This window comes from Grampus griseus (assembly GCF_964374135.1).
Source record: "Grampus griseus genome assembly, chromosome: 20".
NCBI lineage: Eukaryota > Metazoa > Chordata > Mammalia > Artiodactyla > Delphinidae > Grampus > Grampus griseus.
Window position 1 is genome coordinate 39,454,243 of NC_139014.1, and position 24,504 is coordinate 39,478,746.

At 54.8% G+C, this 24,504-nt stretch overlaps 1 protein-coding gene across 1 annotated transcript; it reads right to left on the reverse strand.

Moving 5' to 3' along the window:
• Window positions 1–262: 262 nt before the first annotated feature.
• ALDH3A1 (aldehyde dehydrogenase 3 family member A1) lies at window positions 263–24,264 on the reverse strand. The gene is made up of 15 exons (XM_082679205.1): window positions 24,235–24,264; window positions 21,933–22,051; window positions 18,266–18,331; window positions 8,642–8,790; window positions 6,521–6,628; window positions 5,989–6,155; window positions 4,399–4,630; window positions 4,019–4,104; window positions 3,568–3,776; window positions 2,932–3,049; window positions 2,290–2,431; window positions 1,488–1,654; window positions 963–1,062; window positions 475–605; window positions 263–398 (listed from the first exon to the last, which is right to left on the reverse strand). The coding sequence occupies exons 6-15, from the start codon at window positions 6,148–6,150 to the stop codon at window positions 384–386; spliced, it is 1,362 nt and encodes a 453-aa protein (XP_082535331.1). The 5' UTR covers window positions 6,151–6,155; window positions 6,521–6,628; window positions 8,642–8,790; window positions 18,266–18,331; window positions 21,933–22,051; window positions 24,235–24,264; the 3' UTR covers window positions 263–383.
• Window positions 24,265–24,504: the final 240 nt, after the last annotated feature.

The window sequence follows — 24,504 nt, forward strand, 5'->3', positions numbered from 1 at the left end:
CCCGGCTACCCATCCTCCGGCCCCAGGACCATCACTCTGGAGTCACCCAAGGGGTCATGTTGACCACCCACCGCGGGTCTCACCAGGGACCCCCACCTTGGCCTCCACGGTCACCCCTCCACTGGACACACCTGAAATGGAGCTGATGTCCCCAAGTCCAGGGGCCCTGGGGCTAAAGTGAGGCTCCGGGGGGTGGAGGGGAATGGGGGGAACCAGAGAGGGTGGGGGGCAGGGCTGCAGAGACACGCACGCACGCACATTCCTGGGCTGCTGGGAAACTTTATTGGTCTCTACTCTAGAGAGGGAGGCGAGGATGCCCTCGGAGCAAGAGGGGTGCCAGGAGCAGCCGTCCAAGGGCGCAGCACAGCGAGGCCAGGGCAGCTTCAGTGACGGGGCATCTGTGGGGGACACGAGGCGTGGTGAGGCCCTTGCCCAGGGCCCAGCGGCTCCCCGCACTGCCGCCCCGCCACTCACCTTGGCCGGGCTCGGGGGGTATCTGGCTCTGAGGGCCTCCTCATTCAGCAGAGGCCTCACCAGGCAAGAGCGGCGGTGGGAGAAGGTCTCGAAGCTCTTCTTGCCATGGTAGGACCCCATGCCGCTGCCCCCTGCGGGAGGAGCCAGCTCAGCGTGGCCCCGAGACCCCGACGCCCCTCCTGCACCCCTTCTCCGAGCGGCCTGGGGGCCCCCGATCCCTGGGGTGTCCGCCGAGGCATCCACGCCAGGAACAGTGGCCAGGAAGAGCCTCATCCCAGCCCCGCCACTAGGTGGCTCTGCGACCTCTGGCGCGTGCGCCCTCTCTCAGGCCCCAGGTGACCTCTGGGACCCTCTAGGGTCTCGAGGTTGAATGTGGCTGATGGATGTGCCAGCAGAGGGAGAGGTCAGTGGGAGTCTGAGGCCCAGCCCAAGGGTGGGGGTGGACACCCGCGGGGGGCAGTGGGCCGTGAGCTCGGCCCCAGACTCACCCACGCCCCCGTAGGGCAGCGAGGGCACGGTCGTGTGGACGATGACGTCGTTGGCCGTCACCCCGCCACTAGAAGTCTCCGCGATCATCTTCTTAATCACCTGCAATAGCCCCGGGGCTCAGCCTGCGGCCCGGGACACCCAGCCCCTCCCCCTCCCCGTTGCCCGGGCCGCGTCCTGGAGCCGCAAGGACGCGGGAGCTGGTGAAGGCAGAGCCCTGGCGCCGGGCCGCTCCCCGCCCCGAGCCCCAGGCTGGGTTCTCCACTCTCCCCACGTAGTTTTGTGGGGAGATGGTAAAGAGCAGCAGTTCCCAGGACGGCGTGCGCGGCACCGAGGGGCTCATCATCATCTCATTCACGCTCTGTCCTGATTTCAGAGCTGAGAAGAAAGGGGCTCAGGAAGGTTAAGCGGCTTGCGGTGAACAGTGAGGCTGGGATTTGCTCCCAGGTCTGTGAACCCCTGGATCCTGTTTGCAGGAGCAGCGCGCCCAGGGCCCCAGGACCCTGGAGGAGGGTCCCCCGGCTCACCTTGTCGTTTAGGGAGAACACATAGAGGGCCAGGGGCTTCTCGCGCTGGCTGATGAACTGGATGGCTTCCTCCAGGCCGCGCACGCATACGATGGGCATTATGGGCCCTAAGACCTCCTCCTGCATCACCGGGGACTGGGGGTCCACGTCCACGAGGATGGTGGGGGCTGGAGCAGGGAAGAAGCCGGCGTCAGCCAGTGTAGAGACCCCAGCCCAGGCGTCTGGTTTCTCACCCAGCCCTTTACAGACAAGGCGGCAAGGCTTAGCGGGGCGGGGCAGGCACGGGGCCTCCTCCTGCCAGGCTCCATCCCGGCGGACCACGGAGAGAACCCTGGATTCACCTATACGGGAGAAGCCCGGGCTCCACACTTCAGGGGGCGGGCCCTGTGCCCCGCTAGCCACGTGAGCCCTGCTGGAGCTCTTCAGCCTCCTGGCAACTTGGGGGCCAAGTGGGGCCCCATCTGCTGACCCTCCAGCCCAGGCACTGCGGGCCCCTCCCGCTCGGCACACCTGGGGCTCCTGTGGCCTCTGCTGAAGCTGCCGGGATGCAGAGGAGGTGAAGCCTCCTCTAGGCCTTGAGGGGAGGGGCTTCTGGGCTGGGGAGGGGCCTCCCAGGGGCTGTGTCCAGCTCCTGCCCGCCGAGAGGCCCAGAGCCAACCCGGGGCCACTGGTGAAAGTGACGGACACACACCATGGGGCTGCGTCTGCTCTTCAGGGGTGTGTGCCCACCCGCCGCCCGCTCGCGGGGCCCCTGGCAGCCCTGGCGGGCAGGCGGTGCTCTCCTGAAGGGCAGCGCACACACCTATGTACCGGCTGGTCGCATCCCCGGTGCCCCCGTAGGCGACCTTCTGGCCTTCCATCAGGCCCATCACCCTCTGGAAGTGTAGGGAGTTGATGATTCTCCCGTAGTCGCGGGACTTCTTGGCATCCTCCCCGTAGAACTCCTGTGGAGGAGAGCCTCCAGGTGAGGATGTGGACCCTCATCACGGCCACAGGCTGTGAGGTCACTGGTGACCCCAACCTGGGAGCACACGTGGGCACCGCCCTGTGGGGCAGCAGTCAATGGCACAGCGACCCCGAGAACTACGGAGCTGCCGCACCCTGGGCGCCCCCCGACTTTCCTGGCACACGAAGTGCTGCAAGACAGCTGTGTTGTTTGAAAGAAATACACGCACAGCGTCTGGACATCACACTGGGACCAGACGCGTGCGTCTACAGCAAGGAGAATGGAGGGAACACACCAAGTCAGCAGCGACTGGCTTTAGGTGGTGGGATTCTGGGTGGAGCTTTTCCCTCTTCTTTATGCTTTTTAATCTTTTCCAAATTATTGACAGTGAGTGTGGATTATTTTCATGAGCAGAAAAGAATGAGCCAGTCTTTTCTCAAGTCCACGTCCATGTCACCACCTGGCAGCCTGTCACCCGCCCCCGGGGCCAACACTCACCTTCAGGGACTTTGTGAGCTTCTCCACGACTTGGTTCTGGATCGAGGGGTCACACAGGATGTAATCGGGGGCCACGCACCCCTGGCCGCTGTTCATGAATTTCCCCCAGGCGATGCGTCTGTAAAAACCCCAGGTTAGATGACATATCGCCAGCCCGGGGGGGCTCCCCAGGAACAGGCCTCTGGCTCAGTTAGCCCAGGGTCAGGGCACGAGGGGCTCTGCTGTGAGCTGTCCACCAGGGGGGCCCCTTAGCACCCCACTGGCTTCTAGATCCCATGACCCTGGACGTGCTCACAGGGCCTGCGGTGACCTCATCACTGACTGGCGGGGGGTGTCTGGCGTGGGCGGCCTTTATCCCCCTCTTTTCACAGCCTTGAGCCCTGCACGGCCAGGTGTCACTGTGCTCAGGGCCCCACACCCCAGAAGGCTACGTGTGTGGGACATGAGGGCGGGCAGGGCTGTCCTGGACCCCTCCTCTGCGGGAAGCCTTTCCCGCACCTCTTCTGTGAGCATGGTACCTCCAGCCCCAGCTCCCGCCAGGACCGCGGGTGCCCTGAGGGCAGGGGCCACGTCAGTGGCACTCAGAGTGAACTGCCATCCGTCTGAGCTGGGGGGCAGCCAGGCCAAGCCCCTCACCTGCAGGCGACGTCCAGGTCACAGTCCTTGTCCACGTAGCAGGGGTTTTTGCCCCCCAGCCCCAGCGTGACGGGGGTCAGGTGCTTGGCCGCAGCCATCATGACGATCCTGCCCACCCCGGGGCTCCCGATGTACAGGATGTGGTCAAATCTCTCCTTGAGCACCTCCGTGGTTTCGGGGACACCCCCACTGATCACCGGGTACAGATCCTTCCGAGATAGGACAGAGGCGAGGCTCAGAAAGGACCACAGCCCCCTCCCCACGTGGCCGGGCCGTCGCCACCAAGTGGACCCCCTCTCTCGGCTCAGGGGCTCCAGTCACCCCAGTGGGAGTGGCCAGCTGTCCTCACCCCACCCGGGGCTTGGGCCCTGGCTGCAAGAATTCACTATTTCTCAACCCCTGAAGACACGGCCCCGCCCCCGTTCTCCGTGTGCCCTGGAGAGTCTGTCACCTTGTCCAGGTACTGGGGGAGGATGGTGGCCAGCAGGCTCGCTGTGTTCTCACTCAGCTCCGACGGCTTGAGGACCACCGCGTTCCCTGCAGAGCACACGGAATCAGGGCCATGCTGGGGCCACCCCCCTGCTCTGCCCTCCCAGGGACCAAGGGCGCATGGTGGGCGGTGAGGCTGTGTGGACATCTGAGCCTGGCTGGGCCTGGGCACCGGGAAGCCTGGTCCCCACAGCCTCCTGTGAGAGCCGGACCCTCCTATGGCTCCCTGACCCCAGGCTGCCTCTTCGCACAGGCCTGCGTCCCCCACCCCAGGCCCTCCCCTCCGCAGTGGAGAAGAGGGATCCCTCCTGGCTCCCCGACCCAGAACGGGGCTCACAGTACCTGCAGCAATGGCGCCCACCATGGGCTGGATGGTGAGGCTGAAGGGGTAGTTCCAGGTGCCGATGATGAGAACCACACCCAGGGGCTCTGAGTGGATGTAGGACTCATCCTGCTGGGTCTGGGGCGTCTTCTCCACGGGCTCGTCCGCAGCCCACTCAGGGAGTTTCTTGATCACGTAGTCGATCTCCTCCAGGACGTACACGATCTCCTCGTAGTAGGCGGTCCATTCGTTCTACAGCGAGAGGGCTCCGTGAGGCTTGCTGGCCCCAGGGTGAGGGCCACGCAGCCGGGGCTCTGAGCAGAGGCCCCAGGGCTGGCGGTGGTCCTTGGCTCGCTGCTTCCCAGCTTTGTGACCCCGAGTGAACCTCCTGACCTCAGTCTCCCAGTCTGCAAAATGGGAACATGACTGGACCTCATGCTCCAGGTGGGCCCATTGGACACAGCCTGGCTTGTTCTGCTGCCCACGTGAAGGGGGCCATTCACCGTGGGCTCCCCAGCCCAGTGGGCCAGGCAAGAAGGCACAAGGGGGCAGAGCTGAGGATTAGCCTTCGAGTGGTGGGTCTGTGAGGGCCCCTTTCTGCCACTGCTGGGGGCCCAGACAGGTTGGACACATCGAGCATGAGGTGCCCTCGGGCACCCCAGACCTGAGTAGTGATTTGAGGGTCACTCAGTGAGTTGGGGGTAACTGAGCTGAGGGCTGTCCGGGAAGGCTTAGCGATGAAAACGAGACTTGAAGCCAGGACGGAGCCCTAAGAAGACCACCCTGATGAAGTGGCTTCAGGAAAGAGGCCACCAAAGAGAGTCAGGAGAAAATCCAAGAGACCCTCAGCCAGCGGAGGAAGCCAGCGTGGGGGGCTTCCGAGAGAGGGGTGCAAAGTGGGACACACAGCTCTTCCGTGAACTTTGGCTGTGCAGAGCAAGACAGAAGTCGTGAGGTCAGCACTGGGTTTTCTTGCCTTTGTTTTTTGCTGCAAGATGAGAAATCTTGAGAAATTAAAAAAAAAAAAAATACAGTGGCAAAAGGCCAGGAAACGGTAGGGGGACGGGCTCCACAGCCCCTCTGCTCTCTTCCAAGGCCAGGCGGATGGAAGGGTGGAAGCAGGCCCAAGTGACTTGGGGGCAGCGAGGGGGAGGGGCTGAGTATTCGGAGGGGTCTGATTTTGCCCAGGGGTAGGAGAGGACGGGGAGGGAGGGAGGGAGGACGCCCAGCAGAGCAGGCTGCCCTCCGCGAAGCCAGGCTGGGCTGTTCCCTGGTGTGGAGAACCCGGCCCGCACGGGGCTGAGAGGTGAAGGAAAGAAGAGGCCGGAAAGGGGTGGCCTCGTGTGCTGGGCTGGGTGGAGAAGGGCGTGAAGCCAGGAGTGGGGATGACGGACCTGGCGCGTGGGACCTGGGGCGCCGAAGGACGCAAGGAGAAGCCGGCACGCCCCGTCTGAGCGGCTGCGCTTTCCCCTCCGTAAAAGGGTCCTGAGGCGCCCGGAGTGTTTTGGGGGCTAAGTGTCAAGAGCCGGGCGCAGAGCCTGGCCCGCGGCGCGCAGCCCACGTCCTGGGCGCACGCAGCCCTCTCCTGCCCGTGGCCGGTCGGGGCGCACCTTGCGGAGGTCGGCGGCCAGCGCGCCCACGAGGTCCTTCTCGCGCTCGCGGATCAGGCGCCGCAGCCCCTCCAGCTGCTGGACGCGGCACTGGAGCGGGCGCGTCTTGCCCGCGTTGAAGGCGGCTCTGGCCCGCTGCACCACCTCGCTGATTGTGTCCATGGTTCCTGAGGACAGAGAGCTCCTTGGAGCCGGGAGGAGGGCGCGCGCTCCCCGGCCACCCACTGGGACCCGGGGTCCCCAGGGCAGCACCCACCCTCACTGGTAATTTTATAGGAAGAGGAAGATCTCCCTGGGAGCACCGAGAAATGGCCTCCTTTTGCCTTCTCAGCTCCCTAACCCTGTTGTCTTGGACTCTTCTGGCCATCGGTGTACTCCCTCCCTGAGCAGATGACAGACCCCCGCGGTGAGGACCCCAGGCAGCAGTGACCTGCGGTCCTAAGGGTGTCTACAGCTGTTGATGGTGGGTTCTTGGCAGGGTGCTGGGGGCAGGCCCTTCCTGGCATCTCTCAGGGCCCATGCCCACCTCTACCTTCGTGTAGAGTTGGTGACTCTCGCAGGCAATCACTCCAAGTGCTCTGCACCCCCAACCAGGGCAGTCTCCAGATCAAAGGACACGGGTCGTGATTCCACACCCACGCTGATTAAAGAAAACCCAGCATCAGGATTCTCACACCACCTTTCTGGCTGAGCCGGCATTCTCAAAAGCACTGGCGGCTTCCCAGACGGAACCAGGCTTGGTGTTTAAACCCGTGTGTGCCTGTAACACCTGTGAGACAGACCGACTCACAGAGCTTCTGATTTCCACAAAAAAGCTGCCCGTACGGCAGACCGTGCTGGCGGAGTGGGGTGGCTCTGCTGGGAGGCATTTGGCTATGCCCAGCAAAAACCTTTAAAATCTATTTCTCTGTGACGTAGTAGGTCCACGTTCAGGAGCTCATAGAAATGAGCGCATTCCTAAACATTCATGAACAAGAAAGTTCATCAGGCTTATACGTAAAAGAGAGATACTGGAAACATCCTAAGTGTCCATCAGCAGGAGACAATTTCAAAGATGTCTGCTGCACCCACGTGCCAGGTGATCGTGCGGTAATTAGGACAGAGATGGACAAGTGTTTCAGCACCTTTATAAGGGCACTCTCTGTACCAGATGTGTCCCGGGCATGAGGCATAAGAAACAAAACAGTTTCCAGAACAACAGATACCCCAGGCGTGTGCATGCCTGTTCATGCGAGAGCCCAGAGGGGCGGCCCCTGTCCCCCCTCCGCCACCCCGCGTGGTGACTGCGGGGGGATGGGAGGGAGGTTGGGGGTGGATTAGAGGTGATCCTCATTTTCATCTTCTGGAGGGCTTCACTTTTTTTGCAGTGAACTTGCATTTTTTAAAAATGTTTGTTACCTTTTTGAATAGGTAACATGCTCATGGTGGAAAATGTAAAAGATACAAAAGGGACACAGAGAAAAGTAAACGTTCCTTCTCCCTTCTCCCCCAGCAATTCTTCCTGTCCTCCAAGAGGTTCCCACCCACTTTCAGATACGGTGTAACCTCTGACATCAGAAAAAACCACAATAAGGCTATTTCCGTTTGGCAAAAAAATTAAATACCATATCTACATATATGTAGATGCACATATATGTAGATATGGTATATATAATACATATGGTATATGTGTACATATTACCATACATGGTATACATAAATTTATAGATGTATATGTATGTATGTGTGTATATGTATATATGTATGAAATCCTGCTTGAATTCCAGCAAGTGGCTTCTGACTCCTCCCATCACCTCCCCTCTCCGCAGCACTGACCCCCACCCTGGCTTTCGGCACGGACAGGAGGGCCCTGCTGGCATCCAGGGCGCCCCAAGCCTGGGGTGCCACGGCCCCCTCCCTAGGTCCGACGGGAAATCGGAGGGAGCCCTCTGAGATCCCTCGGCCCAGCCTGCCATGGGCCAGGCCACTCGTGACCCCAGCCACACAGCCCGGCAGGAAGGTCCTGCTTCCCTCCCAAGCCTCGTGTGGGCAAACCAGGGCAGCAGCCTCTGGCCATCGGCCACCAAGGCCTGGCGGCTCAGGGCAGAAGAGCTGGTGGGAGGGAGCCCGGGAGGGCTGGCCCCCAGCTCAGCACTCAGAACCACGTGGTCTCTGGGAATGAGCTTCCTCTGTGGGCAGCGTTAATAGCAGTGTCGCTTCTCAGTCATTACAAAGATTAATGGCGCCGGGAAGTAGCTAACATTGCGCTTGATGTCCCAGTGGGAGCAGCTGGAATTAGTCCCCCAGGACCCATCCTTCTTCCCACACCCCTGCATCCCGCCTGCTTCACCTGTGCCACTTTGTTCCCAGGTGTCATCATCCCCTTTGATCCTCACAAAAATCCTCGCTCTGTAGGAGCGCCCACCAAGAAGGAGCCGTTACGAGTCCATTTTACAGATGAGGAAAGTGAGGCCAATAGACGTGCAATAAGTGCTCTGTCTTTGGTCTCCCAGTTAGCAAGTAGCAAAGTCAGGATTTGAACCCGCTTCTGTCTCTATCTCATGCCGCTCGTGCCTTTAACTACAGGACTCTGCTGCCTCTGGGTTACTGAATCAAGGCTTCTCACCCACCGTCCCCTGGGTCCCCCTGCTCCAAGGGTCCCCGGGGCCTCTACCTCCCTGCGGCAGGGGTGGTAGAGCTGCCAGACGTGAGCTTCAGGCCCTTGGGGCAGCCAGCCGCGGATCCTCAGAAGATGTTCCTGGGTGTGGGGAGGACCAGCCACAGAGGTGGAGCCGCTCCTGGCCAGGCTGCAGCTAGAGATTTCTAGGAGGAGAAGAGAATGGGGAAGAGAGTTACCTTCGACACAGGCTGTCCCGGGGCTGGAGCTCCAGGAATGGGCATCAGCCTAGAGAGGATGCATTTAAGGACCCTTCTCCCCGCCCCCTGGGCCCTTGGAGTCCCTGCCCAGGAAGTTTGCATAACAAGAACAAAACAGTTTTCAAACGTGGGGTGTAGTAATCCGGCCCTCTGCTCCCAGTTTGGGGGATTAGGCCTGGGGTTGTCTGCTTTTGTTCTGCTCAGAAATGCAAGAATGTGTCTGTGGAGGCTTGGGCGGGGCCGGGTCCAATCTTCCAAAGGAGCCCCTGTGTTTGCCTCGGGCATGGGGCTGCTGATTGATTCAACCTGACCTGACTGCTTCCAGATTTTCCAAGTGCAATTACCAGCGGCTGTCCTCCTGACCTCCCTGATTACATAAGGGCGGGGGAGGCACAGTCACAGTGAGCGTGCACGCAGCTACCCGAGGACGCCCCATCAAGGTGAGATCTCTAAGCCTGGAGAATCGCAGGCCGGGGCTTTCTACACGAGGCCCCACCAATACGTGGGTCTGCCCACTTGTTGAACAGCAGAGAAGAGGGCCACGGACCAGTACCGACTGCCAGGAACCTCCCCGGTGAGGTCGGTCACCCACGGAGCCAGAGATGCTTGGGCAGAGAGGACTCTGGGATAACAGATGTTTGCTGGGCGTCTGCTCAGTGGGGATGGAGGCCTGTGTGGAAGACACATCTGGCCACTTCTCACACCGCCCCTGCTACCTGGACTCTGGGCTTCCTCCCACTGGGCACTTCCTGCCACCCTCACCCACCAGCCTTGCTTCCCTACAGGCCCCTGCAGAGGTGCTCTTCCCTCCCCCCTCCCTCCCCCTGGAATGCCCCTCCCGTACAGCCCTCATCATCACGCTTCCTCCTCTTCCTCCACATTATTTTTCTCCAGACCATGTATCACCCTCTGAGATGCTATTTGTCTACTTATTTTGTCACCTGCCACCCTCCAGCTACAATTTGCTTTGTTCACTGCTGTATCCTCAGCACCCAGAACACTGTCTGGCACATAGTAGGTGCTCAATAAGTGAATGACGGAATAAACAGAAAGTTTCAAAATAATATGAACCCTATAGTGGCTGGAATATGCACAAGATGCTACAGGGCCTCAGATGAGAGTCCCGAGGGAGGGAAACGGAGTCTGAGCTGAATGGGAGGTATTTAGGCTTGGAACAGCAAAAGCAAAGGCACAGAGGCAGGAAACAAGGTCGTGTGTCTTCGCAGTTATTAAGGTGCTATTAAAAACGTAACTAATGGGAAAAGAATTTGAAAAAGAATAGGTACATGTATATATATGACTGAATCACTTTGCTGTACACCTGAAACTATCACAACATTGGGTTTTTTTGTTTGTTTTTTAATATTTGGAAACTTTATTTTAATGAACAATTCTTTTCTGGTGTGATTTTATTTTATTTTTTGGCCGTGCTGCGTGGCATGTGGGATCTTACTTCTCCAACCAGGGATCGAACCCGCTCCCCCTGCATTGGAAACGCGGAGTCTTAACCACTGGACCACCAGGGAAGTCCTAACATTGTTAATCAACTATACTCCAATATAAAATAAAAAGTTAAAAAACTAAAAGAAAAAATAAAATTGTAATTGAACCTGTTGGAGATGCATATTCCCAGGCTCCACCTGCTCGACAAAATCAGAAACTCTGGGATGAGGCCCAGCCATTGGTGGTGTAACAAGTCCTCCAGGTGATTCTGATGCCTCCAGGTGAAGTTGGGGAACCAGTGACTCACCAGTTACTGATAACAGTTTACTGGGAGGAGTTTCCTTTGATCTGTGTTTTTATTCCTTTAAGAAATTGCTATAAGAAAATCATATTATTTATTGTTGAATGTCTGCTACAAGTTACAAACATATATATGGATTTATAAAATTATATTTTGTAACTATATAAAGCTGGGAAGATTGATGGTAATGATGTGAATATGAGAGAGATTTTATATTGGCCTGTGACACCGAATTCAGTTTACATGTTTCAAGTGGCCAAGGAACTAGGGTGATGGCATAAAACCTTATGAGAAATTGTTCTAAGGAACGAATAAAAAGTTTGTAGTGGCAAACGTGAAGTCATCAGGTGACAGCAGGTGTGACGTGAGGCATTATTCCAGGGACGCATCACAAATACGGGGCTGCCTGTGGTCATCACGGCCAGCACTCAGGCAGCAGTCACTTGTGCCGTGACTGAACGCATGGGGCCTCTGGTGACAATTCCACAGGGAGGGTGTTATTCTCCCCATTTTATATAAGGGGGACCAGAGACTTGTAAGAACGTTGGTCCAGGCTCTCACTGCTCACAGGTGGCAGAAGAAGCCCTTGAAACCACCAAAGCCCAGGCTCACTCACCGAATGCAAGCCGTCTCCCCGGAAGTGAGGTGCAGCCAAAGCAACCCCAACAGGAAGTGACGCAGTCCATGCCCGTTCCCCACGGGGGTGCCCTCCTGCCCTCCTTCTGAACGTTCTGATTATCATTACGCAGACGGTTCCAACCAACCTGGGGATCTGGTTCCTCAGGCTAAGTGAATGGATGGAAAGAGGAAGGACGACGGGGAGGAACAGCTGTGAAGAACAGTGAGGAAGATGCCGACTGGAAGGATCAATTCCATTTACAACAGCATCAGAAAGAAGAAGTAAATTTAAATGTAAACTTAACAAAAGAAGTGTAAGACTTATACACTGAAAATTGCAACACATCGTCGAAAAAAATTAAAGATCTAAATAAATGGAAAGAAATCACAAGTTTGTGGATTGAAAGACATAATACTGTTAAGGTGACAGCACTCTCCAAATTGATTTACAGATTCAATGCAATTCCTGTTAAAATCCCAGCTGGCCTTTTTTTTTTTTTTCAGGAGTAGCTGATCTTAAAATTCGTGTGTAAATGCAAGGGACCAAGAAGAGCCATAACAATTTTGATAAAGAAGAAGAAAGCTGGAGGATTCAATTTCAAAAGTATAACAACGCTGCAGAGATCATGATACTGGCATAAAACAGACAAGCAGATCAATGGAATAGAGCTGAGAGTCCAGAAACAAACCCTTACACGTGTGGCCAACTGACTTTTGACAAGGCTGCCAAGACAATTCAGTGAGGAAAAAGAACAGTCTTTCCAACAAAAGGCACTGGGATGACGGAATATCCACATGCAAAAAGATGAACGTGGACCGTTACCTCACACCATACACAAAAATTAACTCAAAATGGATCATCGACCTAAATGTAAGAGCTAAAACTATAAAACTTCCACAAGAAAACATAGGAGTAAATCTTCATGTCCTTGGGTCAGGCAATGGTTTCCTAGATAACAAGACCAAAAGCACAAGTGACAAAAGAAAAAACAGCTAATTGGGCTACATCAAAGCGTGGGCTTCCCTGGTGGCACAGTGGTTAAGAATCCGCCTGCCAATGCAGGGGACACGGATTTGAGCCCTGGTCCGGGAAGATCCCACATGCCGCGGAGCAACTAAGCCCGTGCGCCACAGCTACTGAGCCTGCGCTCTAGAGCCCGCGAGCCACAACTACCGAAGCCCGTGCACCTAGAGCCCGTGCTCTGCAATAAGAGGAGCCACTGCAACGAGAAGCCCTCGAACTGCAATGAAGAGCAGCCCCTGCTCGCCACAACTAGAGAAAGCCCACGTGCAGCAACAAAGACCCAACACAGCCAAAAATTAATTAATTAATTAATTTAAAAAAAATGTCAAAGCATTTGTGCTGCAAATTATACCAGCAAGAAAGTGAAAACAAAACCCACAGACTGGGAGAAAAGATTGGCAAATCATGTATCTGATAAGGGACTTAGAGTATATAAAGAACTATTACAACTCAACTTTTATCGTTTGTCAGTATTAGACAAATAACCCAATTTAAAAATGGGTGAAGGATCCAAACAGACATTTTTCCAAAGAAGATATACAAACAGCCAACAAACACATGAAAAGATGCTTGGCATCATTCGTTATCAGGGAAATGAAAGAGAAAACCACAACAAGATACCACTTCCCAGCCACTAGCATGGCCATTAAAAAAAAAAAAAAAAAAGGCAGAGACAATAAGAAGTGTTGGTGAGGAGGTGGAGAAATTGAACCTCTCCTACACGGCTGGTGGGGATGTAAAATGGTGCAGCCACTTTGGAAAACAGGCAGTTCCTCAAAGAGTTAAACACAGAGCTACCATATGACCCAGCAATTCCACTCCTAGGTCTACACCCAAGAGAAAGGAAGACCTGTGTCCACACAAACAGTTGTACATGAATGTTCACAGCAGCATGATTCATAGGAGCCAAAAAGTGGAAACAACCTAAATGTCCATTAACTGATGAATGGATAAACCAAACGTGGTGTATCTGTACAATGGAACATTATTACGCCGTAAAAAGAAAGGAAGTTTGGATACATGCCTCACCACGGATGAGTCTTGTGGACATTATGCTCCAGACACATAGGACTACGTAGTGTACGACTGATTCCATTCATATGAAACGTCCAGTAAAGGCAAATTTATAGAGACAGAAAGTAGGTTAGGGGCTGCCTGGGGCTGAGAAAAGGGGGTGGGGGCAGAGGGTGAGGATTGACTGCTAACGGGTACAGGGTTTTTTTAGGGGGACAAACGTGTTCATGATTAGGTTGTGGGGATGTCTGCACAAAAAACTAAAAAAACATTGAGTTGTACACCAAAATGAATAACATGGTGTTGAATTGTATCTCAATGAAGCTATAAAAATATGTATGTCATATTCAGTACCCTCGCTCTGAGAAAATAGGAAAATGCATTAGGAAAATGTGGAATCTCCCATACAGAGAACTGAAAATCATTTACGTAGATCACGCCCCCCAGGAGGAGGTGGAGTGTAACCCTCTTTTCTTACGTGTGGGATGTGTGTAGTGACTTCTTTCCAAAGAGGCCAGGGTGGACTGGTCAGGGGAGTAACTCTACACGGAAGAAGCTGATGAACACGACCTCAGCGGGTGTTCAAGGTCAAGGTCATGGCGACCCCATGTCCCCTGGATACCACGTGATAAAAACCGGCGCTTCCACTCTGTGGTCTGCTTCCCCAAACCCAAACCCCCAGTCTAACCATGAGATGAACATCAGACATACCCAAACTGAGGGAAGTTCAACAAAATACCTGAACAGCCCTCCTCAAAACCATCAAGGTCACCAAAACAAGGGAAGTCTGAGCCCAGAGGAGTCTGAGGAGATGGGACAGTAAATGGAAGGTGGTCTCTGGATGGGATCCAGGGACAGAAAAGGGACATTCGGCACAAACCAAAGAAACCCGGAGAGAGCATGGGCTTCGGTTAATAACACACCAGCATCGGTTCACTAGCTACAACAAACAAGATATCGGCAATAGGGGATCCACGTGCAGACGACCCAGGAACTCTCCACACTGTCTTGGTAATTTTTCTGTAAATCCCAAACAATTCAAAAGTAAGATTTTTATTTTAAAATGTCATCTGGAGGCAGCACACAGGGTAAACGAGTGCTAGCTCAGGGGTCCCCAGCTGTGAGGCCCGGGAAAGACGCTTACCTTCCCGGGGCCCCGTTTCCCCATCAGTTAAAATACGGGCGACAGAATCACGAGCAGTTGTGTGGGACCCTGAGGAGGCGACATGCGTGAAAGGACTTTGGAAAGTGAAATTCCTTCCAAAATCATCCACGGAAAGAGGTAAGCTTCAGTGAGCTGCACCACTGACCTAAGCTAACCTGCTCGTCTTCCTAACGTCATACTGGCACTAGGTCTTTGCCTCGAGAGCCCTTCAGCCTCCAGGCGGGCTGCCCTTCCTCCTCCCGTCGTCCCCACTGCTTTCCCAGTCCGGCACCGGCTCCCCTGCTGTCGTCTGGTGGATGCCCCCCTCCTGGCACCATGGGTGTCGCCTCCCCACTGAGATCCCGCCATGTAAACTTCCCGTATAAGCTTCCGGGTGAGGCACAGTGCTGGGGCTCACTGGCCTAGAGGGCTGACTGCTGGGGCCTGGTTGGAGCGAGGCGGACAGTGTGGGTGGGGCAGGCTGGACTCGGCTTCGCCCAGCAGCTCTGACCTCGGGGTCCCCCCCGCCGCCGTCCTGGGTTCCTGGGTGCAGCGCTGAGCCACTGGAGGACACTGGGATTTCATATACTGTTTAGAGAGCTTCTCCCCGGACAGCGGCAAGGAGAACGGACCGGCTGCATGTCTGGGAAAACGCAGGAAGGATCCCCGGGGGTCCCTTCCCCTCTATCTGCCCTGAGGGCAGAGACTTGGGTCGGAGAAGCTGCAGGTGTGCATGCCGGGAAGTCAGTGGGAGGAAGAGGGAAGCTCCCCCAGGGATGCTGCAAAGGTCCCCCACTGTCACCCGACCCTGACCTTCCCCTGTGCAGGCTCCCAGGAAGCACCCAGGAAGCCAGGGCTGAGTTGGAACAAAGAGCAACCCGGGGCTGGAGTGGGCAGGGCTGCGCGGCCCGGCAAAGTGCAAGTCACGGTGAGCTGGGCGCCTGGTCCGACCCCGCCCGGAGCCCCCGCCTGCTGGGGGGCAGGCCCGGGCCGCCTGGCACTCCTGCTTCTCGAGCGTGGGAAGCCGCACCCCGATTCCTGACAAACACGAGTGCACCCCATCGCACACCAAGTCTGATATTTATTCTAACAAGGGCGAAAATCTCTCCGTTTTATTTCTGCATGGTGATCACACAAACATAATTCCGTGAACCTGCACAATGTGATGACTAGTTTTTAGAGCCGCCCTTTCCTTTCACACATAACTGGCTTGCCTCTCCCTCTGTCAGCACCCCGTAAAATTCCAGTGTGCACCCCTGTGTTTTTCCTAATGCTTATATAACATCCGATAAAGTTAAATGTACATGACACACTGGGGGCTGTCGCTGCTTTTAAAACAGGGGCTCATCAGACACGGGTTCTGATCCCCCGCTGCCTCAGACGGCGGGATCCACTCTGTCCCCTCTCGCAGCTGTTTAGTATTAATATCAACAACGTTTGATGTGCACAGGACCAGAATGCTCCCTGTTGAGGGGAAGCCACCTGGCTTGCAGCTTTTGACCGATGCTCCATAAGCCTCCTTGAACTTACGGGTGTTTTTATTTCTCTGTAACAGAATCCCAGGAATGTTGGCATTTTTGATTTCATGCGTGTTGCCCGATGGATTTCTGCAAGGCGGTCCCTGGAGGCCAGCAGGCTGTCCGGGCTCTGGTCCAGTCAGGCAGCCAGTGCCCTGCGTTCTTGCCGCTTCTCGGCTGTTCCCTGACCCCGGCGGGTGGGCTGGTGCATTGTCACACCTGTGCCGGCCACAGGCCTTCGCCCCACTTCTCTTCTGTGTTTTCCTTGTCAGCGTTTAAGAGCTCTTGCCGTTACAGCTGCTGAGTCACTAGTGCTCTCCTTGATCCGTCACTTGTCCGTGGACTGGATTTATGGTGCCTTTTGCTACATGTGAGTTTTAGTATAGCCAGCGAGAACTCTTCTGTTTTAGTTAAAATGAGGAGGGTTCTCTCTCCCGTCCTATGTGGTTCATCTAATTCTCGGGACATTCTCGTAAGATTTGTATTATTATTTACTCTGAGCCCATCAAGAGACTATTTTATCAATAATGCGGACGTCCCCTATTTGAGCTCATTTAATCGTCACAACTGCAAAGAGGTAGGAACTATTATTATGTCCATTTTATAGATAGGAAATGGAAGCACAGAGAGGCTAAGTAATTGGCCTAAGGTCACACAGCTGGTAAGTGACAGAGCCAGGCCTCACCTGGCATCGATTCCTTGATCCCCCTTCGAAGGCTCACACCCTTGGGCTTCCCCATTTCCTCCAGGTTTTCGAATTTTTGCTGTAGTGTTGAATAGTTTCCTTAAAATGCTTTAATCTCCTGACTCTGTCATTATGTCTCCTTTCTGAACCTTAACCTTGTGTGTTTCTGTATCTCATTTTTCTTTCACAAAGAAAGTGCAAGTCAGGGTGAGCTCGGATTCTTCTGCTCATGGGTGTTTGCAAAGACCAGGCCGCACTTATCTTCTAAGAGAAGCGTGAAGCTAGGTTTCTGATTCCTTTCTGTTCTTCATCAATTCCATCTTCCTACTTTCTTTTTGTACTTAAACTGGGTAAGTAGGTCCTTTGACTTTTGTTTTCCTGTTTTAATACTGATGGCCTTTGTCTTTATTTCCCACTGAATATACGGTTTTGCCGTGTCCTGGAGTTTTGAGAATGTAACATTCTTACTTTCACCACTTTCCAATAATTTTTAATTTCCCTCTTGATGGCCTCTTTAAGTGTTTTTTATAAGTGTGTTTCCTAATATCAAAGTAGTTAACATTATATTCGTCACACCTTTATTATTTACTGCCAGTTTTCTCAGATTATGATAAAAATATGGCCTTCTTCTCTGCTTTTCTCTATTGGTTCAGGTCTTCTTTGTGGTCAAATAGATAATTTCTGTAGCCGTTCCAGGGACATACGAATGAGATGTATTATTGCTGTTCATAGATGTAAAAATCTCCACCTATTGAATCAAATGTACTGACTTTTCCTGGGTATATTACCCAGCTGTCCTTGCAATTCTGATACTCCTGCTCTGTGTGTTTAACCACATTTTGCTTTGTTCATACAAGTTTATGACTGTTTGATCCCCTTTATAATTTTTGCTTTTCTTCTTCCTCTGTTGTGATCTTAAAGGCCACCTTATCTGATGTTAATTTGGGTGGTCCTGCCTTATTTTTGTTTGCACCGGTCTGAGCACCTAAGTCCCTCCAGCCCTTCTTTAGCCTGCGGCTTTACATGCATTTCTCATAAATGACAGAGGGAGGGTTTGTCTTAGACGCCCTCTGACAGTCTCTCTGTTTTACTAGAAGGGCTGGGACCTTCCATCGCATTCTTCCCATTACCTTTGTGTCCACTCTTCATGTCGCTCTCTCCTCTCTGATGCTCATGGTTCCTCCCTTTCCCTGCTCATCTGAAAGCTCTGCCGCCAGGGAAGCCCCTGAAATGGCTTTTTAATGTGTTTTCAATTCCTGCTTCCAGCTGTGCCTCCTCAAACCTTTCTGTCCCTTCAAACACTGCAAGCGGCTCCATCACTTCCTGGTCAATTCCCGTGCCCAAAGCTCCGTCCAGACTAAGTTAGCACTTCGATCCCAGCGCACAGCCTCCGCCAGCTCAGCTCCAGTCTGTGGCCCCAGGAAGGGGACAGGTCTCATCCCGCCTTGTCCCCCGAGGCTCTGTCCCCCAAGGCTCCGTGGCCCTGGTGCGGGGGCTGACAGGAGAAGGGACCAGGGCAGTGTCCTTCTGCTTACCTGGCGCTCCCCACGGCCTCTGGGGACTCCCAGGGGTCCCGCAGCTCCTGCCCACCACACAGGTCCCGGGAAAGGAGAGATTTCCCCGCACCCTCAGTTCCAGCCCCACCCTCCAGGGCACCTTCCTCGGGTCCCCTCACCTGGCTGGCAGCTCCCCTGGTATCAGCGAGATGGTCCACGGGCGCGCCTCCTTGGAGTGCTGTCAGCTGGAGGAAAATCACACATCCTCTTGTGCAAATGGGGCCCCCTCTGCCCGGCTGTCTCTCTCTGGCTCTCTTTTCCAGCTCCATCATCTCAGATGACACAGAGGGTAGCTCAGCAAGCCCCCTGGGTGAGGAGATGTCCCTTCTGCAGGCACCCCGATCTCTCTCGGTGACTCTCGGAGCCCCCCTCGGTTGGCTTGGAGAGGTGGGGACTCCACCTTTGGGGGAGTGTTGGGGGGGAAAGGAAAAGGCCACAGGCCCCCCTCAGGTGCACGACTTCCTTGACTCTTAAAATTGCTGCACTTTCTAGTTGCCCGTCTCCATGGCAGAGAGATGCTGGAAGCAGTTCTCTCCCTCACCTGGAGCGAGGTCTCCACGGGGTGAAGGGCCAGAGTGCCCCAAGGAAGGACAGACAGAGCCCAAGGGGAGGAGGCATTTCAGGCCCTAGGGCGCGGCTGGAGAGCTGGCCGTTCCCACACTGGCACACATGCTGGTCTCCCCTGAGTCCATACTGGTGATGCTGGGGAGGAGCCGGCAGCCACTCTTGGGACCGCGGAGCCGCTACAGGGAACACGGCCCGGTCAAAACCATCTGCACAGCTAACTACAGCAGAGCATCATCCAGCCTTGAAAAAGAGAGGAAATCCTGGGGACTGCCCTGGTGGTCTATCGGATAAGACTCAGCGCTCCCAATGCAGGGGGCCCGAGGTTCAATCCCTGGTCGGGGAACTAGATCCTGCATGCATGCCGCAACTAAGAGTCCTCATGTCACAACTAAGGAGCTCGTGAGCTGCAACTAAGGAGCCTGAGAGCTGCAACTAAGGAGCCCGCCTTCTGCAAGCCGGTGCAACTAAATAAATAAATTTAAAAAAATGTTTAAAAAAAAAAGGGGGTGTACTTCCCTGGTGGCGAAGTGGTTAAGAATCCGCCTGCCAATGCAGGGGACACGAGTTCGAGGCCTGGTCCGGGAAGATTCCCACATGCTGCGGAGCCACTAAGCCCATGTGCCACAACTACTGAAGCCCACGCACCTAGAGCCCGTGCTCCGCAACAAGCAGCCTCCGCTCGCCGCAACTAGAGAAAGCCCGCGTGCAGCAACAAAGACCCAACACGGCCAAAAATAAATAAATAAATAAAAATTTAAAAAAATAAGGGGGAGGGGAGGAAATTCTTACACCTGCTCCAACAGGATGAACGCGGAGGGCGTTGCGCTGAGTGAAACAGCCAGTCACAGAAGGACGGGCACTGTATGGCTCCACGTGTATGAGGTCATCAAATCCACAGAGACAGAGGGTGGGATGTGGGGGGGTGCCAGGGGCTGGGGGAGGGTGTAGAGTGAGGGTTTAATGGGGACAGAGTTTCAGTTTGGGAAGATGAGAAGGTTCTGGAGATGATGGTGGCGATGGACGCACAACAATGCGAATAAACTTAATGACACTGAATTGTGCACTTAAAAATGATGAAGATGGTCAATTCTACGTCGTGTGTGTGCCTACGTGCTCCGCTCAGTTCCACTGCTAGACTCGGCTCTGAGCTGTGGACACCATCTGGGAACTAGAGCTACTCTTCCCATCAAACCAGGAGCCTTCTTTGTCACGGGGGCATGGAGAGAACCCATTTCTGCAGACTTCTCCCTACCCGTGCCTGACAGGTGTGGACTCCAATTTCGCTGAGAGCTGTTTTCCTCCATTATTGCGGCTAATGATGACACTCAGCTCATGTATGTCTCAACCAGACTCCATGTTATTTCCTTGGAACCATCAGTTGACCTTTAACATGGACCTTAACTCTGACTAGAATTTAAAGTCTCTGTATCAGCACAGTGTAATTTCCGTTGCCCTTACTCTCCGCCCCCTTTTTTTTCTATTTTAATCAGAAAATATAGTTAAATACTGAAAAAAAAAAATCCCATCCACATGGACCCAGTAACGTAGCAGATGCATGGACACCCCACCCTCTACTGAGCCCCCTGCCCCGGGTACTGGGGCGGGAGCCGCGGTGGACAAAGGGCAGAGGCGACCCTCGCCCTCACAGAGACCCCACCCTGCAGGGACAGAGCCGGCAGAGACTCTCGGAGAGCTGGGTGGAGGCCCTGTGCAGTGGGTCAGGGGAAGTGGCCCCAGCACTTGTCCAGGTGTGAACCAGCTCCGGCTTTAAGTGAGCAAGGCTAGACTTGCTGAGACATGGGTGGAGGATGACAAAGCCGAATCAGGACAGCAGTTACCTTTGGGGCAGGGAGAGGAATAGATAGCGGGTGGGGGGGGGGGCGGAGAATGCACCAAGGGCTTTCTAGGTATGTAATTTCTAAAGCTGGGTGGAGGGAACACAGGTGTTAAGTATTTTCGTATATTTTTGCATGCCTATTTCATTGTTTAAAGTTAAGACTATTTTTTAGAGCAGTTTTAGGCACAGCAAAACTGGGGGGGAGACACAGGGAGCTCCTGTGCACGCCCTGCCCCTCTGCATGCACAGCTTCCCCACCATCAACACCCCACCACAGGGTACATCTGTTACCACTGATGAAGCAGCACGGACAGGTCATCCCCACCCAGAGCCCAGAGTTGACATGAGGCTCACCCCTGGTCTTCTATATTCTGTGGGTCTGGACAGATGTATCATGAGCTGTATCTATCATGATCATATTACACAGAGTATTTTCTCTGCCCAAAAGAAGAAAAATGTAGCTTTCGAGGTGTCTGTGCGACGTCCAAGCTAAGTGTCCAGTGGTCATGGGAGTGTTGCTGGGTCAGAGCCCCATCGTAGACATGGGCTCCCCTGTGGGGTGAAACTGAGAGCCAAAGAAGGGAAAACAGGATTGAATCCTGGAAGCCACGGGCTTGAACAGAGCGGGAGAGAGGCAATGGATTCGGGCGCAGCTTCAGCAGAGCAATTTATCTATGAGACCAAAGAAGTGAGGGAACCATTAGGTACTAGCAGCCTCACTGGGGCATCACTGGTGAACAGCACAGGATTGGAGCAGCCCGCAGGCCCGACAGGTCAGGACCGGTTAAACAAATGAAGGCGCAGCCATTCAAGAAACAGCTGCAGATCTGTAAAAAGGGCAGATGTTCATAATGTGTTCATACATAAGGAACACAAGTTTTAAAATAGTATATTTTGTATAATTCTATTCTTTTTTTTAAAGTATTACCCTGGGTAGGTGTAGGAAGTACTTTTTTTTTTTTTAATTTATTTATTTGGTTGTGCCGGGTCTTAGTTGTGGCATGTGCGCTCCTTAGTTGCAGCTCACCGGCTCCTTAGTTGTGGCATGTGGGTTTCTTCGTTGTGGCATGCAAACTCTTAGTCGTGGCATGCAAACTCTTAGTCACGGCATGCAAACTCTTAGTTGCAGCATGCATGTGGGATCTTAGTTCCCTGACCAGGGATCAAACGCAGGCCCCCAACAGTGGAAGCACAGAGTCTTAACCACTGGACTGCCAGGAAAGTCCCTACAATTCAATTTTTACAGAAGATTTTGTTTGCACAGGGAAATCATGTGGGCAGATGAATTAAAATGTTAATATAATCTCTGGGATGATGGGAGGTTTGTTCTTTTCATTTATCTGCCTTTGTAAAGGTTTCTGCAATGAACACAAAGTACTTACGAATATAAAAAGGAGAAGGGCCTTCCACAGGGAGCAGGTCCTGTCACTTCCTGGAATGCTGAGAGAGGAGTGGGTCCCACGGCAGGGAAGCTGTGCATCTGGGCTCCACCGGGCCAGGCCTGGGAGACAGACTGGCACGTTGTCAGCCCTTCTCAGTGCCGTGCAGGCGAGGCGTAGGGAAGTCTCCCTGCCTGCGGGTCTGAGGGAGGGTTCCTCCCACACAGCGGGGTCCAGAGTTCTCCCCTTCCCTCGAGGGGTGGATTTGGGGGAGCCACCGACCCCTCCACCCCCAGGATGTAGGAGACTCCACCCCTCAGGCAGACGGCTGTGCCCTCCCCCTGCCCTTAGCCTTTGACGGTGTCTCCAGTTTTCTGCCAAGGTCCCCTTACACCAGCCTGGCCAAGACCCCAGCCCACATCTCTCCTCTCGACACCCCCCTCACATCCTCTACAAACACCGCAAAGCATTTGAGAGCCGCTGGCTAGGTGCGACCTCTTGGCCATCTGGGTTCTCAGGTCTCAGACACCATCCACGATGGCCCCTGGTCAGAAGATACACATAAAAGTCCCCCTAGGCTCCTTGGTGCCAGCAGCCCTCGGCCCTCCATCTGCGGTGTAGCGGTGGGGAGGGGCCTGAAGCACAGTCTTGGCCTCCGGCCCCGAAAAGGCAGGGCCGAGATAAAGGCTCCTGGCAGGACCTCACCGGGGAGTGCGAGCTCAGGGGCGTGAGACGGGGAAGGGGAGGCCACAGGAGGACGACTGCTGTGCTGGTGACCACGCCACCCGGGCTGCGGGCTGCTGCGGACCACGTGGGGGCCAGCCTGGAGGCCGGGCTGCTGCAGGGCAGGCACCAGGGCCGCTGCTTGTGGCTCGTGGCACAAGCACTGGGGTCTCTGGACAGAGGTTAGTCGACCACTGGACAAGTCTTCCACGACCTGGTTTGTTCGGCGCTCCCCCTGGTGGCCACTGGCATGAAACGCAACGCTGTGCGCCCACTCTGAGGTCATCCGCTCGGGCCACCCCTAGACCTCCGCATGTCCGATTTCCCGGTCTCCCTTCTAGGCCCCGGCAACCCCCCACAGCCTTCACCACCACCCACATGTCTGCATAGACCCTTACCCTGGACCTCTCCTCTCCACGCAAAGGCAATGGCTGTGCACAAGCTCTGCCCACCTTGCAAACGGGGTCTTGCGTGTGACCCAGGAGGAGCGAGGTGGTCGTGTGTGTGTGTGTGTGTGTGTGTGTGTGTGTGTGTGTGTACGTGTGTGTGTGTGTACGTGTGTGTGTTTGGGTGTGTACATGTGTGTCTGTGTGTGTGTTCTCCTCTCTGACACCAGGCAGGGTTGCTGCAGGATCAACCCCCCGGAGCAGCACGGACACAGGGTCACAGCAGCGCAGCGACACCCGTCCTGCACGTCCTGTGCCCTGATTTCTGATTTTGTTCCCAGGCCGCCGCAAAACTCTTTTTACAAACAGTCATTTTTCACCAATTCCGTTCTGCTTAAATCAGCCAGAGTCCTTTCCATTCGTGGCAGGCTGCAAAAATGGCCACAGGGATTCCTCCCCCCGCCCCCCCTCCCGGGTGAGCAAAGGGTTTCGTGGTAGGTCGTTGCCGTGCTTCCCCACCTTGAACCTGGACTCGGTCCACGGGACACTGGGAGATCTGACTCCACAGGGCTGAGGGGTGAGCGCCTGGGGCTTGTCCTCTGAACAGGGCTGGGCCGGCAGTCGACGGCAGAACGTCAAGCAAACCCACAAGCACAGGTGAGCCACCTCAGGCCACTGAGCACCAGCTACGCTGAGCCAGAGCAGAGCCACCCAACTGGACCACAGAATTATGAGAAATAATATGTGCTCACTGTGGTAAGCCATTGTCTTTGGAGTGGTTCTGTTACACAGCAAACGTGAGCTCATACACGATGTCTAGCAATGGAGCACCCCACCCGATCCACCCACATCTTATTCCTCTCCAAGTCCTGTGGGTTTTCGCTGCTCCCTACCTCTTCGAAGCAGGCATTTCCTCCTCTATGTTTCAGTGGATGTCCCTGCAGCCATTTATGCCGCCTTCCATCTTTTCTCCAACCCACCAGTTCAGTCGGGCCACCCCCTCTGCTTCGAACCTTCTTACGGCTGCTAGAGGGCCTCCCCCAGCCTTCCTCGCCGCTCACTTTGTCCCCACACGCCGACCTTTGGTCAGGCAGGGCTGTTGCCGAGCGCCTGTGTCCATCATGGGATGGACACACTCACACGTGCACAGACACGCGCAGAAGAGGCTCTGAGAGCAAGCAGAGTCGTTGCTATACCTGCATCTTGCGGCGGTGCGGCAGGGCGTGTGTTCGGGGGAGCTGCCTGAGATGAATCCTGACGCAGGCACCGACCACTGTGAGATTCAGCAAGTTACTTCCGTCTCTCACAGGTGGCTGCGAGGTTCACACAAGTTCACACACGTGAGATTCTTGGAAGTGCAATGGCACAGGACTGCACACAGAGTCTGCCTGGAATGCGGACATCACCACTGTCATCACCACCACCACCACCACTGTCACCACCAGCACCATCACCACCAGCACCAT

Bases quoted from the DNA above. Each gene is read 5' to 3' on its own strand.
- ALDH3A1 (XM_082679205.1), bottom strand. From the start codon at position 6,150: ATGGACACAATCAGCGAGGTGGTGCAGCGGGCCAGAGCCGCCTTCAAC. The intron at 3,050-3,567 runs GTGAGGGGCTTG...GGGTTTTTACAG, and splicing joins GACCTGGACGTCGCCTGCAG to ACGCATCGCCTGGGGGAAAT. The intron at 1,063-1,487 runs GTGAGCCGGGGG...GGGCTATTGCAG, and splicing joins TGTTCTCCCTAAACGACAAG to GTGATTAAGAAGATGATCGC.